General features: G+C 41.5%; 1 protein-coding gene across 1 annotated transcript in view; it reads left to right on the forward strand.

Annotated features, from left to right (window-relative positions):
• The window catches only part of DLG5 (discs large MAGUK scaffold protein 5), a 3,463,687-nt gene that overhangs the window by 2,918,429 nt on the left and 525,084 nt on the right, over window positions 1–20,174 (forward strand). Inside the window, exon 28 of the mRNA XM_044055764.1 lies at window positions 19,037–19,207. Within this exon, the coding sequence (XP_043911699.1) occupies window positions 19,037–19,207 (171 nt within the window). The remainder of the gene's footprint in view (window positions 1–19,036; window positions 19,208–20,174) is intronic.

Below are 20,174 nucleotides of genomic sequence, written 5' to 3' on the forward strand. Positions count from 1 at the left end.
TTTGAGCAAAACCAAAGAGATTGATAGAGAGTGTGGAAGAGTCAGAGTTGATAAGTAGGTAGTCTGTATTAACGTCACCTATTATGATGGTTTCCTTGTTGATATGAGAGATCCATAAATGATAATTGTTGCTTCCAAGAGGGATTTTGTTTGTTGAGTTGCTTGAGAGAGAGAATCAACATCGGGAATGTTGGGGTGAGTGAGGAGGGAGAAAGTGATTTCAAGGTGTTTTTGTATGTCGTGTGCAGTCCTACGATTGCAGATCTATACATATAATCAGCTTTCGGTGGTTTCTCACAGTTTAATTTCCCCAAGTCTTTTGGGTTTCTATTACCATGACGGGACTAGACCCCATTCCTAAGTCAAAGTAAGATTAAAGTTCATGAAATTAGTATTGTTTTAATCTTTCGTGTTAGGCAGAAGTATTGTTTGCAGCACCAGCAGTGTGCCAAGAATTAACTCCTACTGCAATTCATATGGAGATGTTCATCGTGCATACAGCTGCAGTCATAACAGATGGGTTATCCTGCCGTCAGGCGGGTCCTCGGTCGGCCGAATTCCAAAGTCTAGGTCTGGCGTCAGTTGTCGTCGCTTCTTCCCTGGCGTCAGTGCGGCAGGGGTATAAAAGAGGCAGCCGACGCCATTTTCCCCAGTCTTTCTTGCCGCACGGTGCCCGAAGCAGAAGCAGTTCGCAAGTGCCGGTCAGCCAGCTCCTGAGATTTACGAAAGTATTTCAGCCGACGTCTTTTTGAAAGCTAAGTACCCCGTTGGGGAAACTTTTCTTGCCTCAGACCGATGTCAGACAAAGTTAATAATTGCATTTCATGTGGGAAGCAAATACCGCAAAAGGATTTCCACTCTTACTGTATACCTTGCTTAGGCCCAGACCACGATGTCTCGGCCTGCCATTTTTGTGCTAGATTCAACAAACGCACTATTAAGCGTCGGGCGGAATTCGCCCTTCACTTTTTTGGCAAAAAATTTAATTATATTATGTCGTCGGATACTCCGACTCCAGTTTTGAGCAAAAAACGCAAAGATAAGGTCCGACATACGAGGTCCGCACCACTTACTGATACCATGCTAAGGCCGACTACCGGTTCTCCGGTACTCAGCGAGGCGCCTACACAGCCCCTGAGTACCGATGACAATGCATTACCGGTGTCTTCAGTACCCGAGGTCGCTGGCTCCTCGGCCCGCATTCCTACTACAGATACCGACGCACTCCTGGCGGGGAAACTCAGAATTTAGACAGGCCTGCCATTTCTCAAGGGGTCTTCAGGCCGTCCTCCTTCTCTATTAAAGCCTTCACTAAATCTAAAACAGCCATGAAAACCAAAAAACAGGTTCCTCAGACACCCTCTCAAGGCACCATGCCTAAAAAACAGATGCTTAAAATGGCTGAGGATTTGATTACTCTTATCAGGGGTTCTCAACCCCCCCTGACAAAAGGCCCAGATTAGAGGAAGACTACCCTTCCTCAGATCAAGCTTCTATTACCTCAGAACTATCTGAGGACCAGGATTGTGCCTATTCTCCATTCGAAGACTCTGATGCAGAGGAGTCTATCCCCCCCCCCCCGAGGACTTCTCTTTTGGGGAAACCCTGCATACATTGAGGGAACACTTTCACTGGGAAGGCCAAGATTATTCAGATTCCAAGAAAAGGCTCAGGGAATTTCTTCTTCTCCCCCAGCATAGGCCTCTGGCTATCCCTCCTGTTTTAGATATATTGGATGATGTGTACACAGAAGCCAGCCTTAATCCTGATTCTTTGCCTCCAGCTCCTGTTAAACCAGACAGGTATTACCGGGTTCCGGATTCTCACCAGTTCCTATTTAAAAGCCATACTGCTGACCCAGAAACTATTTCACAGGGTCCCAAGGGAATTAAGGCCTCTACTGCTAAAAACCCATTACCTTCAGAGAGAGATTCCAGATCTTTAGAAAGGTGGGGGAAAAAGGTGTACACCTCGGCCACTTTAACCATGAGGGCATTAAACTGTCAGTTCCATATGTTAAAGTATCAACAGTTTTTGATATCTCAGCTGAAAAGCAAGATGACACAACCAGAACAACCAGATTTAAAAGAGTTGCAGGATTTGTTGCATGGTGCAGAGCAAGTGAGTAAACATACCTTGCAGTGTGGTATTGATGCTTTAGAGGCCTCATGTAGAGCTGCTGTTACGGGGTCTGTTATACGTAGGCATGCTTGGCTCAAAGAGCAAACCTTACCAGGTCATGTCAAAGCTAAATTATTAGATGCACCTCTTCAAAAATATGTATTGTTTGGTGTTAAAGCAGAGGAGGTGCTAAAGAAAATGGAGGAAAAAGCGAAATCAATGCAAACAGTGAAAGATTTCCTGCAGGTACAACCTCCACATTTCAGCAGAAACTGGCCTTCAAAAAATTGGTCCTTTCCAGCCACGGACAGACCTCAAAGGGGCAGATACAGGCGTCCAAGGGGTAGAGGGCAACCTCAAGGATCTTTCAGAGCCAGACAGTGGCAAGCACCAACCCCAAGAGGTGGAGAAGATAGATCACAGTCTTTTAGAAAACAGACACAATGACTTCCTCCTACACCTGCCAAGCAAAGCTTTAATGGCAACACCTTTGGGCGGAAAACTGACATTATTCTCAAAAAATTGGCATATTGTTACAAAAGACAAATGGATTCTGGACATTATAGACAGAGGCTACAGGTTCCACTTTCACACCCTTCCAAAAATGAGAGGCATGCCAAACCTGCCACAAAATCAAAGGGCAGAGGCACAAAAACAAATTTCAGCTCTCATGGACATGAAAGCAATTCAAGAGGTACCTGCAAAAGAACAAGGTCAAGGGTTTTATTCCAGACTATTCCTGGTACCAAGGAAAGACAAAGATTGGAGACCTATCTTAGACCTATCCATCCTAAACACATATCTACAGGTGCCAAAATTCAAGATGCTCACATTACAGCAGCTTCTTCCCATGCTGGGCAAGGAGTCTTGGCTGGTAACATTGGACCTCAAGGAGGCATACCTGCATGTCCCTATCAGACAAGATTGCAGAAGATACCTCAGATTTCTTGCAGGTTCAACCCATTACCAATTCTCTGCATTGCCCTTTGGCTTATCTACTGCTCCCAGAGTGTTTACGAAATGTCTGGCATCAGTAATCGCCTTCTGCAGACTACAAGGGATACAAATCTACCAATATCTGGACGACTGCCTGATCCAAGCGGACAGCAAGGACATACTACTGCAGCACCTGGCATTTGTAATAAAACTGTTGAACTTCCTGGGATACACAGTCAACAAAAAGAAATCAAAACTAATACCCTCTCAACAAATAATTTTCCTGGGTGCCAGCTTGGATACAACCACCCAGATGGCCTACCTCACGCCAGACAAGCAAGGGCAACTGTCTCAATACTTCAGAAAAATGGCAACTTACACCAGGCTAACTGCAAGGAAAGTCCTGCAGGCTCTGGGATTCATGGCATTTGCATCCTGCTAATCCCATGTGCAAAGCTGCATATGAGGAAACTTCAATGGTACCTAAAAAACTTATGGTCTCAACACAGCCACAGCTTGGAAGCAATTATACCACTCATTCCATGCCTTCAAAAGGAATTTATGTGGTGGGCTCAAGCTTGCCAAAGAAACACAGGTCTTCCTTTCTGTGTACCTCAAGCAACTCAAATCATCACAACAGACACCTCAGACTACGCCTGGGGAGCACTCATGACAGATCAGTGCACTCAGGGAAAATGAGCACGAAAAGAGAAGCTCCTTCACATCAACCAAAAGGAAATGCTAGCCGTGCAAAAGGCTATTATGACCTTCAAAGACCTACTGCATCCAGGCCAGCTATTGATAAGGACAGACAACACCACAGTGATGTGGTACATAAACAAACAGGGGGGAACTCATTCATACCCCCTGTGCAGACAAGCCATGACCCTATGGAACACAGCACTGGAATTGAAAATTCAACTACAGGCGCAATTCTTGCCAGGGAAGGAAAACACACTGGCAGACAACCTAAGCAGAAATATGACAGATCCACACAAATGGAAGTTGCATCCTCAAATTTTCACAAAGATAACTCAGGCATGGGGACAGCCAGACATAGATCTCTTTGCTACCCACAGAAATTGCCAATTGAAAAAAATTTTGTTCAAGGACCTATCATCCACAGGCCTGGAAAGTGGACACACTTTCCTTCAATTGGGCAACATTGACAGTCTTTGCCTTCCCGCCTCATCCTCTGCTGCCCAAAGTTCTATTAAAAACCAGAGCAGAGAGGCCGAAAATGATTCTCATTGCTCCAGACTGGCCAAGACAACACTGGTATCCGCTCCTGAAGAGCCTGATACATTCCCCACCATGGATCCTACCTCTAGTCCCTCTTCTGTTGTCCCAGCACAACTACAAAACTCTTCACAGCCATCTCAAAACTCTAAATCTAGCTGCATGGAGAATTCCTTGATTTCCCAACAGTTTCTCTTCTCCAAGGAGGTGCAGGATGTCATCTTGGAGGCCAGAAGACCTTCTACTAGAAAGGCCTACTCCGCCAAATGGAAACGATTTTGTGCCTGGAATCAAAAGAAGGGACAGAATCCTTGGGTAATAAATATACCTCAAATTTTACAGTACCTAGCTGAGATGTTAAACAATGGACTTTCATTCTCCTCCATCAAGATCCACGCTTCAGCCATTTCTGCACAATACAACACAGATCCTCCTTTATTCTCTCATCCTCTCTTAAGGCAGTTCCTCAGAGGGGCAAATGGATAGCACACTGCATCCATTTCTGCTACAAACAGCACAGGAACCGCCCCAAAAGGGCACATTCCACAAGGGCAACCTCCACCTCTGCAGCTTTTCTCAGAGGGGTCCCCACCAGGGACATCCTGGAGGCTGCAACATGGACTTCTGTTCATACCTTCACCAACCATTACCACCTGCCTGTATTCTCCAATTCCATGGCAGGCTTTGCCACTGCAGTCTTGCAGGGCATCCTAGCCAGCCCCCAGTCTTCTTGACTGCATCCACTCTTTTCCTCAGCTTTGGGAATCTACCCAAATGTGATGGCTGAACAATGAAACACGAAGTATATAGTACAGTTGTGTACACTTACCATAAATGTAGATGTTCGAGTGTATTCACTGTTGCAATCCTGGTTTCCCTCCCTCCATTTCCCTTGATGTTCATCGTGTTTCACTGTTGCAGTCATTACTCTTGGATTATCCTGCTGGCAGGCTACCCGCAGTCGGCCAGAATTTCAAAGTCTAGGTCCAGCGTCGGTTGCTGTCGCCTCTTCCCTGACGTCAGTGCACCAGGGGTATAAAAGATGCAGCTAATGCCATTTTCTTCAGTCTTTCTTGCTACGCGGTGCCCGAAGCAAAAGCATTTCGCAAGTGCCGGTCGGCCAACTCCTGAGATTTTCAAATCCGAATTTCAGAACCAAAGTCTTCATTAAAGCTAAGTACCCCGTTGAGGAAACTTTTTTCTTGCTCCAGACCGATGTCAGAAAAAGTTAACAATATTATTTCTTGTGGGAAGCAAATACCTCATAAGGATTTTCACTCTTACTGTATTCCTTGCTTAGGCCCTGATCACAATGTTGTTAGCTGTCGGTTTTGTGCTAGATTTAACCAACACATTTTTTTTTTTTTTTTTCAATAATCATTTTTACTGTTTTTCAAAACCATAATACAATTCACACACTATTTACATTATGTACAAAATTGCTTCCAGTGTTCAGTTCCATTTCGAATTTCCACATTAAACATTAAGAACAGATGTCGTATTAATCAAGTAAAGGAAAATGTAAAAAATAAACATAAAAACATCTACTATAGACAATTATAAACCAACTCAAGCCAACAATCTGTATTGTTTCTACATCTTCTATCTAGTCTAAGAATGTGTTTGTACACTTGCAGAATGTCCTAAAAGAAAGTGGATAGGAACCTCTAAGCCAATATAATGTTAAAGATTTGTTCCCAAATTTTTATACTATTTATACTTTTCTTATTATTACTAATTAATAATTTATGCTCTAAAATATGCTTGATCGCTAACAGCCTGAATTTTTGCCACGATGTCTGTGCTGGGTTCAACCAATTTGTGGCTATATATAATTTCATTAGTAAACTGATATTCATAATTACAATCTTTTTTGATTTGTCCAAATTCTCTAGTGGAATATGTAGAATCAAAAATTCCCAGGTGAGTGTTGAGTTTTGGTAACCCATTTTTTGTAGCTGCAACTTTAATGAGTTCCACAATTTATAAATGCACTTGCAACTCCAGAACATGTGTAGCAGGTCTGCTGTCTGATCTAAACACTGTGGACATTTAGGTGAATTTTTTGAATCAAATTTATGAAGAGTGAGATGGGTATAATACGCATTGTTAAATATCATCAGTTGAGAAGTGATACGGATTTCAATGTTAAGTTAAACGCCTCTACTATCTTACTATCGTCTAGGGATACCAATTTCTCTTTCCAGTATTTCGATAAAAGAATATGATTATTATATTTTCTCTCTTTTATCATTTTATACGCTGAGGATATGTATTTTCTGTCTTGTTGCAATGCTTCCCACAGATTACGCGAAATAACTAGTTCCTCTTTTTTGATTCCGGAACTATTAAAATAATTTATGGCAAGATCTTTTATCTGCCTCATTATAATTAAATAAGAAATGGGAAGATTCATCTCTTTTAAGATATCCTGTACCGCTACTCCTAAGAAGGGGTATAAGTCACTTACAGTTAAATCCTTAATAAATGGAAATTTCTTTAAGTCTATCAGTTGATTGCCAATAGTCATGTTAGGATTCCCATGAAACGGTTGAAACATCATCATATATTTTAATAGGTTCAAAGAGGCAAACAGAGTTTGAGTTGCCATTGCCCATATCTTGATGTGCTCCATTAAATCATATTTGCTCAGTGTTCATTTATTTAAAAATGGTACAGCTTTAACATTAATTCCCGTTCCTTTTATATGTTTAGAATTTAGCAGCACCCATTTGGGTGTCCATTTTCTATTATCACTGTCCAAGTAAGACACCCTTAAAATCCTATTGGCCTGAATCACTGTGTAATACATCTCAAAATCCGGTAAATCCAACCCCCCCCCTAGTTTTAGGAGCCATCAGTTTCTCATAAGATATTCTCGTTTTTCTGGGTTCCCACAGAAATTTCCCCAATCCTATCTGAAACTGCTTAAAGAATGTTTTCGTGATTTTGAATTGTGCTGCTCTAAAAATATAAAGCATTCTGGGGAGAACATTCATTTTTATTATCGCTGCTCTTGCCATCATCGGTAGCTTCAATTTACTCCATCTTTTCAAATCCAATGTTATTCGGTCTCCAGTTGCCCTAATATTATTAATAAAGAATTCTCTGTTTTCAGTTGAGAAATCAATCCCCAAATATTTTATTCTTTCTTCTGTCCTTATTTGTCCTATCAATGGTAGCATTGAAAAAGGTGTAGGTGTCTTTAAAGGGAATATTTTGTTTTTTTTTTAAATTTAGTTTGTAATTAGAAATTCTCTCAAAGTTTTGTATTGCTGTTAGTATTTTTTCCGTATCCGACACCGGTGTGGTACTGTATATATTTAGATCGTCTGCAAAAGCGGCCATCCTAACCTTTATCCCAAGAAGTACAGGAAAGTTATAAAAAACATTTTGCTTCATATGAAGAAATAAAGGCTCCAAATACAGATTAAACAGTATGGGAGATAATGGGCATCCCTGTTGAGTTCCATTTTTAATTTGAATCCTTTTGGAGCATTCATAATTTATAGATAAACTAGTGTATGCATTGTTATATAACTTCCTTAACGTTGAAATAAAGACCTGAGGTATATTGAAATATGATAATATATCAAATAAATATGCCAAATTAACTCTATCGAATGCTTTTTGAGCATCAATTATTAAAGCATATATGTTCATATTTTTATACTTCGCATAAGATATTAATGTATGAAGAGTTAATGTATTGTCCGTAGTTTGTCTCCCATCTATAAACCCCGCCTGTTCCTCTGATATTATCAAATTTATTATTTTTTTTAGTCTACTAGCTAGAATAGATGTCATGATTTTCATATCAATATTTAACAGTGATATGGGCCTGTAATTGTCTGGATTTTTGGGATCACTATTCTCTTTCAATATCAGGATTGTCCTTGAAGCATTAAAGTGAAGATCATTGCTGCCATTCAAAATGATATAATTAAAAGTCTGTGAAAGTACAGTGCTCAGAATCACACTAAAAGATTTATAGAATTCGGAGGTCATACCATCTGGTCCTGGGGCTTTATGGGGTTTCAATTTCTTAATTGCCTCCAAAACTTCCTCGACTGTAATCAGTGCAGTTAATTCTCCATGAGAATCTTTGTCAATATTGGGAAAATTAATTTTCTGTAAGAACTCTTTTCTCTCTTTATCATGAACGTGTATTTGTTGCTCACCATATATCTGATTAAAAATTGATTCAAAATCTTCATTATATCTGACTTATCAGTATATAAAGTATTGTTATGATTTATTTCAGTAATTAATCGCGTTGATTTCGTCTGATTAATAATATGGGCTAATGCTTTCGAGGGAGTTTTAAGCGTCGGTTCGATTTTGCATTTCATTACTTTGGCCGAAGATTGAATTATATAATGCCGTCGGAACAGCCGACGGCGACGGAGTTACAAAAACGCATAAGGACAAGAAAAGGATAGGCATTCAAGGTCCAAAACCGACAACGAGGCCTCCGTTAGGCCAGTTGCCGGTACGCCGGTTCTCAGTGAGGCGCTTTTGCAACCCCTGGCGTCTGCTACCTCAGAGCCACAGGCTGCTTCCGACTCCCACGTGGAGCCGACTGGGCCTCTGGATACACAAGGCATTGGACACTCGGAAATCATTCCCTCAGATGGGTCCGGAGCCACTGAGCAGGCATCGGCTTCTGAGGGTGTCTTCAGACCTACACAACTATATGTTAAGCCAACTTCATCTTCAAAGACTAAAGCAGCTCTAAAGATAAAGAAGCAAGTACAGCATTCTCCTACTCAGACTTCCATGCCTAAAAAACAGATGCTTAAAATGGCCGAAGACCTAATTACTTTGATCAGGGGTTCCCATCCCCCTCCTGATAAGTGGCCTAGGCAAGAGACAGAATATGATTCTTCTGATCAGGTTTCTATTTCCTCTGATTCCTCTTCTGAACAGGATTATTCCATGCTTCCCTATGAGGACTCTGATGCTGAAGAATCCATTCCTTCAGCCTCTCCTCCTGAGGATTATTCTTTTGGGGAATCCCTGCATACCATGAGGGAAGAGAGTATGATGAACTTGTTGAATGAGAACAGGTTTTATGAGGAGATACAGATGGATTTAGTTGTTGAGAAAGTTTCTCAAATCCATAAATTGTTGGATGACCTTTTAAGGTCTGATGACATCACCTGTGAGTTACACTCTTATTTGAAGGTTATAAACCCTCGGATTCCGATAATTCAAGGGCTCCCCAAGGTCCATAAATCTGTGTTGGCTCCACCTATGAGGCCAATTGTAGCTGGGCAAGGGTGGCTCACAGAACCCATGTCCAACTTTGTAGAATACTACACTAGACCTGTTGTTAATGCTACCACACACATCCTCAAGGATAGTAAGCAATTTTTGCTTCAATTATATGAATATACTCAGAGCTTGGATGATCATGCCCATTACTTACTAGTAACCTTGGATGTGGTCAATTTGTTTACTACTATACCGAATGATACGGGAGTAATAAATTTCCAAGAGTTTTTGATGTGTAAGTCCACTCTTCCTGTTAGGATGGTTGAGTTGATTTCGCTATTTATGGAAACAATACTATCCAACAATGTATTCATGTTTGGTGATTCTGTGTTTTCCCAAAGGGATGGCGTAGCAATGGGAACCCCCTGTGCCAATAGCTATGCTAATATAATTATGGCACAGTGGGAGGATACCTTTTTGTTTAAGTCTACCTTTTTTAACAACAGCGTGGGTTTTTACAAGCGCTTTGTAGATGATCTTTTTATGATCTGGCATGGTAGCATTGAGGGATTGGACTGTTTTATTACTGAAATAAATGCTTCAACGAGTTATTTGAAGTTTACTCATGCTTCCTCTTGTGAAAGCATTTCATTCCTAGATGTTAATATAGAGACTCCTTCTGGTCTCCTTAACACCTCAATACATCGTAAGCTATGCTACAGGAACACTTTTTGCATAGGTACAGCATGCACCGTTATGTGTTCAGCAATGTCATGAAAGGGCAGTTGATGCGTGCTTCTAGACTAAATCAGCTGTTGGTTTTGGTGAAGAAATTGAGAGATTAAGACATATGTTTTTGGAGAGAGGATATGAACCATCTAAATTCAACCAAACAGTAGATGAGATATGTTTGTTGCGTGAGACTTTAGCAAGACCGTATTTTGCGGAACAGACTGTTGACACAAGGGTTACAACGTCTGTTAAGCCTGACTATGTGAGAGCAGTTACAGCCTTTAGTAGTGATGCTTTTTATTTGAAAGGATTAATGAATAAACATTGGGATGTTTTAGGCCTTGATAAGGATATTAGTGATGTAGTAGGACCATCCCCTCTTATTACATACAGAAATAAACCCAATTTGAGGAATTTATTATGCTATAAAAACATTTTGCCTCATGTAAGGCGTGAATACGGTTTTAATACGGTTGCATGTGGCAGATGTAACCAGTGCTGTTGGATTGATAATAGGGTTAGCTTTGTAAATCCACACAATGGTTTTGAGTATAGGTTTGATACTGGTACGGATTGCATGAGCAGTAATGTTGTATATTTAGCTAGATGCACTGCATGCGATTCATTTTACATCGGCAAGACCAATAGGGCACTACGTGAGAGAATCAGAGAGCACCAGTATCACATAAGGATAGGGAACGATGTCAATTCTTTAGCCAAGCATGTTAAGATCAAGGGTCCATCACATAGTTTTTTATACAGTGTTATTCAACAGATTTTTCCTAGCTCAAGAGGTGGTGATTTAATCAACCACACATTAGAATGTGAGTTAAGGTGGATAGTTAGATGCAAGGCAGATGTCACCCCAGGTTTAAATGAAAAAGTTAACCTTAAACCTATACTAAAGAAAAGACGTTGTTTTAAACCCAAGAACTAGTGGTTTTCCCATCATCAGTTCTTATCCAAATATAGGGCTCTTATCCAGTTCCCTTACGTCTGTTTTAAACCCAAGAACTAGAGGTTTTCCCATTATAAGTTCTTATCTAAATATAGGGCACTGTCCAGTTCCCTAACGTCCGTAAGTGCCGTTGTTTCCTTAAATGAAATGGGTCTAGTTTTTGGTAAATACAAGGGTTTAGTGTTCATTTAGTATTTCGTGTTTTTATGATCCATGTCTATTAGGGGCCGTAGATACCATATGCACATTACCCTTCACCATTTTTATTTTATTTTTGATAGAGGGAAGTTATAGAGTGTTTTGGTATTAAGCACCCTGATTTTTTAGGTTCCCGTATCCTTTATGTCATGAGAAATGTGTTTCGTTACACATCTCGTACATTTTGCTATCTGCGCTATACATTTGATTGCCACAGTTAGCATTTTACAGTATGTTTTAAACTTTTTATAGTATGTATGCATATTACTTGAACAACATGTCTTAAATGGAGAAGGTATAGAGAAGGAAATGCCAGTACTATGCCTTATTAGTAAGACATGACATGTGATTTTTAACACCAATGAGATGTATTCAAGCATTATTTAAATGTTATGTGAATGGTGTATTTTGTAACGTCTGAGGAAACCGAAAGGTGAAAGCGCTCACGTCTCTTTGAATAAATACGTATTCCTAAGGATCGTTGACTGTGTGGATTACTTCACTTTATTGTGGTCACATTTACTGGTTCGTTTTCTGCTGTGACTCTGCATATGCTTTTGAGAGTTGAAACAGATATTTATTCTTTTTGTGCAGAGTTTAAGCTCCGTTGGCTTTGTGTGTTTACTTGTGTGTTGTTTGGGATCTTATTAAAGCATATATGTTCATATTTTTATACTTCGCATAAGATATTAATGTATGAAGAGTTAATGTATTGTCCGTAGTTTGTCTCCCATCTATAAACCCCGCCTGTTCCTCTGATATTATCAAATTTATTATTTTTTTTAGTCTACTAGCTAGAATAGATGTCATGATTTTCATATCAATATTTAACAGTGATATGGGCCTGTAATTGTCTGGATTTTTGGGATCACTATTCTCTTTCAATATCAGGATTGTCCTTGAAGCATTAAAGTGAAGATCATTGCTGCCATTCAAAATGATATAATTAAAAGTCTGTGAAAGTACAGTGCTCAGAATCACACTAAAAGATTTATAGAATTCGGAGGTCATACCATCTGGTCCTGGGGCTTTATGGGGTTTCAATTTCTTAATTGCCTCCAAAACTTCCTCGACTGTAATCAGTGCAGTTAATTCTCCATGAGAATCTTTGTCAATATTGGGAAAATTAATTTTCTGTAAGAACTCTTTTCTCTCTTTATCATGAACGTGTATTTGTTGCTCACCATATATCTGATTAAAAATTGATTCAAAAATCTTCATTATATCTGACTTATCAGTATATAAAGTATTGTTATGATTTATTTCAGTAATTAATCGCGTCGATTTCGTCTGATTAATAATATGGGCTAATGCTTTCGAGGGAGTTTTAAGCGTTGGTTCGATTTTGCATTTCATTACTTTGGCCGAAGATTGAATTATATAATGCCGTCGGAACAGCCGACGACCGGAGTTTACAAAAAACGCAAGGACAAGGAAAAGGATAGGCATTCAAGGTCCAAAACCGACAACGAGGCCTCCGTTAGGCCAGTTGCCGGTACGCCGGTTCTCAGTGAGGCGCTTTTGCAACCCCTGGCGTCTGCTACCTCAGAGCCACAGGCTGCTTCCGACTCCCACGTGGAGCCGACTGGGCCTCTGGATACACAAGGCATTGGACACTCGGAAATCATTCCCTCAGATGGGTCCGGAGCCACTGAGCAGGCATCGGCTTCTGAGGGTGTCTTCAGACCTACACAACTATATGTTAAGCCAACTTCATCTTCAAAGACTAAAGCAGCTCTAAAGATAAAGAAGCAAGTACAGCATTCTCCTACTCAGACTTCCATGCCTAAAAAACAGATGCTTAAAATGGCCGAAGACCTAATTACTTTGATCAGGGGTTCCCATCCCCCTCCTGATAAGTGGCCTAGGCAAGAGACAGAATATGATTCTTCTGATCAGGTTTCTATTTCCTCTGATTCCTCTTCTGAACAGGATTATTCCATGCTTCCCTATGAGGACTCTGATGCTGAAGAATCCATTCCTTCAGCCTCTCCTCCTGAGGATTATTCTTTTGGGGAATCCCTGCATACCATGAGGGAACATTTCCACTGGGAGAGCCAAGATTATTCTGAATCTAAGAAAAGGCTCAGAGACTTTCTGCTACTTCCTCAACACAGACTCCTTGCTATTCCACCTGTTCTAGACATTGTAGATAATGTATTTTCAGAGTCCGGCCTGTCCCCTGACTCTTTACCCCCTGCACCTGCTAAGCCAGACAGATACTACAGGGTCCCGGATTCTCATAAATTCCTATATAAAAACCCCGCTGATGACCCAGAAACTATATCCCAGGGTCCCAAAGGGATTAAAGCTTCCACTGCAAAAAACCCTGTCCCCTCTGATAGGGATTCTAGGGCTCTGGACAGATGGGGGAAAAAGTTTACACCTCTGCTACCTTGGCTGTAAGGGCTTTAAATTGTCAGTTTCATATGCTTAAATATCAGCAATATTTAATGTCACTGAAGTTGTTGTCAAATACTGAATGTTCAAATTGTTGTCAAATACTGAATGTTCAGAGAACAAGGAAATGCAGGATTTATTGCATGCAGCTGAACAAGTGGGAAAGCATACTTTGCAATGTGGTTATGATTCACTGGAGGACTCTTGCAGGGCCGCTGTTACAGGTTCTGTTATTAGAAGACATGCTTGGTTAAAGGAACAGAATCTGCCTGATCATGTTAAAGCTAAATTATTAGATTCCCCATTACAGCATGATACTTTGTTTGGTACTAAAGCAGAAGTGCTGTTGAAAAAAATGGAGGATAAAGCAAAATCCATGCAGACAGTTAAGGATTTCTTACAGGTACAGCCACCCAGATTTAGCAGGAACTGGCCTTCTAAAAATTGGTCCTTTCCAGTGTCAGACAGACCACAAAGAGGCAGATCCAGACGTCCCAGAGGCAGATCTCAGCCCCAAGGCTCATACAGGCCTAAACAATGGGGTGCCTCTACCTCCAAAAGCAGAGAAGACAAATCACAACCTTACAGGAAACAGTCCCAATGACTTTCCTCTGCCAGTCCCAATGACTTTCCTCTGCCAGATCCAAGCACTTTTCTTTTGGCAGCCCCATTAGGGGGAAAACTAGCACTTTTTTCATCAAATTGGAAAATGGTTACCCAAGACAAATGGGTCTTGAACATAGTGTCCCAAGGCTACAGGTTCCATTTTCACACCCTACCAAGGTCAAAAGGTATGTCAGACCTGCTACACAATCAAAGGGCAGAGGCACAAAAGCAAATTACAGCCCTCATGGACATGAGGGCCATTCAGCAAGTACCACAACAAGAGAAGGGGCAAGGATTTTACTCCAGACTTTTCTTAGTGCCAAGAAAGGACAAAACCTGGAGACCAATACTGGACATGTCTATACTAAATACGTTTCTGGAAGTTCCAAAATTCAAGATGTTGACTCTACAGCAGCTACTGCCCATGCTGGGCAAGATGGCTTGGCTCGTAAATCTGGACCTAAAAGAGGCATACCTGCATGTCCCAATCAGACAATCTTGCAGAAGATGCCTCAGATTCATAGCTGGCTTAATGCACTAACAATTCTCTGCACTGCCCTTTGGCTTATCTACTGCACCCAGGGTCTTCACAAAATGCCTGGAACCAGTAATTGCATTTTGCAGACAAAGAGGAATTGAAATATATCCCTACTTGGACGACTGCCTTATTCAAGCAGAGGACAAAAACATTCTTCTAAAGCATCTGGCGTTTGTAAAAAGATTACTAATTGGCCTAGGGTACACAGTAAACTAATGCCCTCTCAAGAGATAATATTCCTGGGTGTAAGCTTAAATACAACTGCCCAGATGGCTTATCTCACACCAGACAAACAAAAACAACTCACTTCTTACTTCAATAAATTGGCAACAAAGACCCAGTTATCTGCAAGGAAAATCCTGCAGGCCTTGGGTTTCATGGCATCCTGCATTCTACTAATTCCATATGCCAGAATGCATATGAGGAAACTACAATGGTATCTAAAAAGTGTTTGGACTCAGAATTGCCACAGCCTGGAGACAGTAATTACACTCATACCCTGCCTGCAACAGGAGTTTTGATGATGGGCAGAGGCCTGTCACCACAACAAGGGTCTGCCATTCAGTTTACGTACAGCCAGACAGACACTGACAACGGATGCATCAGATTATGCCTGGGGGGCCCATATGGCAGGAAAATGTATTCAGGGCACATGGCCTGCAAGCCAGATGTATCTTCACATCAATCAAAAAGAGATGCTAGCTGTTCAGAATGCCCTGACAGCTTTCAAGGACCTACTTCATCCAGGACAGCTGCTGATAAAGACAGACAATACTACGGTCATGTGGTACATAAACAAGCAGGGAGGTACACATTCCTACCCCCTCTGCAGACTAGCAATGACCTTATGGGACACAGCATTGACTTATCAAGTTCACCTGCAAGCACAATTCCTGCCAGGAAAAACAAATACTCTGGCAGACGAACTAAGCAGAAACCTCATGGATTCCCACGAGTGGAAACTGGATCCACAAGTCGTCAGCATGATAACAAGGAAATGGGGATGCCCAGGCATAGATCTATTTGCCTCTCTTCACAACTGCCAATTGCAGAGATTTTGCACAAGGATTTATCACAAACAAGCATGGAGAGTGGACGCCCTATCCTTCAGCTGGAAAAATATAACAGTATATGCCTTTCCTCCACTGCCTCTCCTTCCCAGGGTACTCCTAAAGGTCAGACAAGAGAAGCCAAAAATTATACTTATTGCAGCAGACTGGCCACGCCAGCGCTGGTACCCAATCCTAAAGAGCTTGTCTCAAGGTCCAGCATGGATATTGCCTCAAACTTCTCACTTGCTGACCCAGCAAAACAATCAGATCCTGCACAGCCAACTCAGGACGTTAAATCTGGCAGCATGGCGGATAATGTAGCCATTCAGAACACTCCTCTTTCAAAAGCTGTTATGGGTGTTATCTTGGAGGCCAGGAGGCCCAGTACCCGAAAATCTTATGCAGAAAAATGGAAGAGATTCTGTGCTTGGAACCAGGAACAAGACATTGACACGTATGTACCAAATATCCCTCAGATTTTACAATACCTAACTGAGATGCTGAACAAAGGTCTTTCTTTTTCATCAATTAAGATTCATGCCTCTGCCATTTCAGCCCATTACAATACAGAACCACCTATCTTTTCTCATCCTTTAATAAGGCAGTACCTCAGAGGGGCCAAATACATCAGGCCTCCAAGGAGAGCACCAATTTTGGCATGGGACCTCATTATGTCTTGGAAAAACTCACACTGCCTCCTTTTGAGCCAGCCCCAACAGCGGATATAAAATTCTTATCCTGGAAAACAGCTCTGCTCCTAGCAATAACCTCTGCAAGATGAGTCTTGGAGTTACAAGCACTCATGGCTGTGGAACCTTTTATCATTTTTCATCCAGACAGGGTTTCTCTGAGGACAAACCCAACATTTATGCCTAAGGTGGTGTCCAGTGTGGCCCTCAACCAAACCATTCACTTGCCTACCTTTTATCCAAACCCACAGAACAAGGGTGAGAAAATTCTGCATTCTTTGGACATACACAGGCAGTTATGCTTCTACTTGGACAGAACTAAAGCTTTCAGAAAGACTGAGCAACTTTTAGTGTCATATGCTGCAGGATCACAAGGAAAGGCTATCTCAAAACAGACTATTTCTAAATGGATAGGTCATTGCATCCTTTTCCGCTATTCTCAACATGGCAAATCAGTGCCTAAGGGCATTGGGCCTCATTTCACCAGAGCAGCAGCCACTTCAGCAGCCTTCCTCAGAGGAGTACCAACCAAAGACATCTTAGAGGCTGCAACTTGGAGTTCAGTGCACACTTTTACAAAGCACTACCACTTACCTCTTTACTCTAAATCCAGAGCAGGCTTTGCCACTGCAGTTCTGCAGGGTCTCATAGCCTCTCCTAATCCTATTTAGCCCAGCCACCCATCCTCAGTTTTGGGATTCAACCCAAGAGTAATGACTGCAACAGTGAAACATGATGAACATAGTACAGTTGTGTACCTACCATAAATGTAGATGTTCGAGTGTATTCACTGTTGCAGTCCAGGTTACCCACCCACCATCCCCCTTTTCTTTGCTGGGACTTATCTGTACTTCTCTATCCTATACTACCTATGTGGTGTATTTGCTTGTAGATGAAGGAAATGTTTATTTTTGTGCATGCATACTTATTGGCATATTTTTCAGCCTACCAATTTGGGGGCACCTGACTTCTGGGGCAAGAAAAACTGAAGAAAATGGTGTCGGCTGCATCTTTTATACCCCTGGCACACTGACGTCAGGGAAGAGGTGACAGCAACTGACGCAGGACCTAGACTTTGGAATTCTGGCCAACTGCGGGTAGCCTGCCAACAGGATAACCCAAGAGTAATGACTGCAACAGTGAATACACTCGAACATCTACATTTATGGTAGGTACACAACTGTACTTTTTCCTCTCTCTCTCTCTAATTACAAGGAATTTTTGGTATTTACTTTCTACTGGTGGTGGTCTTCCACCATACCCTAGCTCCCTATTGGGGGCTCCTGACAGTTTGGGCAAGAAAAATTGATGTAATGGCATGTGCTGCCTGATTTTATACCCCTGACGTCAGTCCTGGAGTGACAGTAACCGACGCAAAAATACTAAGCCTCTGGTATCCGGGCCGAATGAGGGCTACCCTGGCAGGGATTACCCCAAATGTGATGACTGCAACAGTGAATACACTCAAACATCTACATTTATGGTAAGTGTACACAACTGTACTTTTCTTTCCATCTGATTCACTCTTCCCTCACCTTTTGTGTACCTCGATCATAGGATAACCAAGTCAGGAAGGATTGTGTTCCTCCTTGTTTGGGGTCCTTAGTGTTTTTTGGGGATTAAGTTATGAAAGCTTTTCCAGAGAAGAAAACTCGATCTGAGGTAATCGCAATGTTCTCGTGGGATTCCTTTAATTGCATCTAGTCCTGCCCTGTGGCTTGTTATAAAGGAACCTTATTTATTTAAGTTCTTCCAGGATTAAAGCATTGGGAGTTTGTCCTGTTCACCACATGGGAAATTGCAGTCCTCCCCTCTTCTGTATGATTCAGCAAGATGAGAGGAGGTAGTCAGTGGACATGTTCTGTCTGTCATGACAGGGATGATTCCTGGCTTCATGACAGAAGTTTGATACGCAAGTAGTCCTTAAGTATCGGACTTGCAGTGGAAGTAATAATGCATGATTTGGTTGAAGATAGGGCGGCAGTTTGCCTTTTTGTCTTGTTTGGAGTGTGGTGTCAAAATGTGCTAGAGGATTTGGGTACTAATGAGATGTTTCAGAAACATGCCAATATGGGGCTATCAAAAAAGGAAATGTAAACAGTTAATGACTATGTAGATCAGCTTATATAGTGAATACATGGCTGTTTTATCTAGAAATGGTAGGGTGCCGAACCTGGAAAAAAAAAACATTGAGAACTTTGAGGATGTTCCATGCGTTGTGGCAGAATCCTTTGAGCAAAGCAGAATGCATAAAAGGGACTGCAAAAGTAAGGATTTGTGTGTGCTAAGTGGTGACACAATTTAATTTGGGTTTAAATGCTTTTCCCTGATCCCTGTTTTATTTTTACAGAACTCTTTATGATCGAGTGGCTGAAGTTGAACAGGACTTAAGCTTCAAAAAAGATGACATTTTGTATGTGGATGATACGCTTCCCCAAGGGGTCTTTGGTTACTGGATGGCCTGGCAACTTGATGAAAATGCACAGAAGCTGGAACGTGGACAGATTCCCAGCAAGTATGCGTATGTATGATGTCACTTTTCTTTTAAAGAACCATTTCATAATACTTTGTAACATCCCGGGTAACCTGGCTTGAAGGCAGTAGAAAACTTCCTCCTTTTTCTTACTGTACTGGCTTTGTGACCATTGTGTTAGAAAGAATAGTCTGTTACCTGAATGTCACTTACCTTAACTGTTGTGATGGCTTGCACTCGGTTGTCTGAATGGTATTTGTTGAAATTTTCTTCATCGAACTCATGACCTTAAATTCAAAAATTTTTGAGTCAGCAGTTCAATTTATAGACATTAGTTGTCCAGGGTGCTCAGTAGTGAGGAAATAGGGAGACTGTGTGTCTAGTGAAGAAAGAGGGAGACTGTGTGTCTAGTGAAGAAAGAGGGAGACTGTGTGTGTAGTGAAGAAAGAGGGAGACTGTGTGTGTAGTGACAAAAGAGGGAGACTGTGTGTGTAGTGATGAAAGAGGGAGACTGTGTGTGTAGTGAAGAAAGAGGGAGACTGAAGAAAGAGGGAGACTGTGTGTGTATTGAAGAAAGAGGGAGACTGTGTGTGTAGTATAGAAAGAGGGAGACTGTGTGTGTAGTGAAGAAAGAGAGAGACTGTGTGTAGTGAAGAAAGAGGGAGACTGTGTGTGTAGTGAAGAAAGAGGGAGACTGTGTGTGTAGTGAAGAAAGAGGGAGACTGTGTGTGTAGTGAAGAAAGAGAGAGACTGTGTGTAGTGAAGAAAGAGGGAGACTGTGTGTGTAGTGAAGGAAGAGGGAGAGACTGTGTGTGTAGTGAAGAAAGAGGGAGACTGTGTGTGTAGTGAAGAAAGAGAGAGACTGTGTGTAGTGAAGAAAGAGGGAGACTGTGTGTAGTGAAGGAAGAGGGAGAGACTGTGTGTGTAGTGAAGAAAGAGGGAGACTGTGTGTGTAGTGAAGGAAGAGGGAGAGACTGTGTGTGTAGTGAAGAAAGAGAGAGACTGTGTGTGTAGT

The sequence above is a fragment of the Protopterus annectens genome, chromosome 14.part0, assembly GCF_019279795.1.
Source record: "Protopterus annectens isolate FY-2018-M chromosome 14.part0, PAN1.0, whole genome shotgun sequence".
In the NCBI taxonomy this organism is placed as follows: domain Eukaryota; kingdom Metazoa; phylum Chordata; order Ceratodontiformes; family Protopteridae; genus Protopterus; species Protopterus annectens.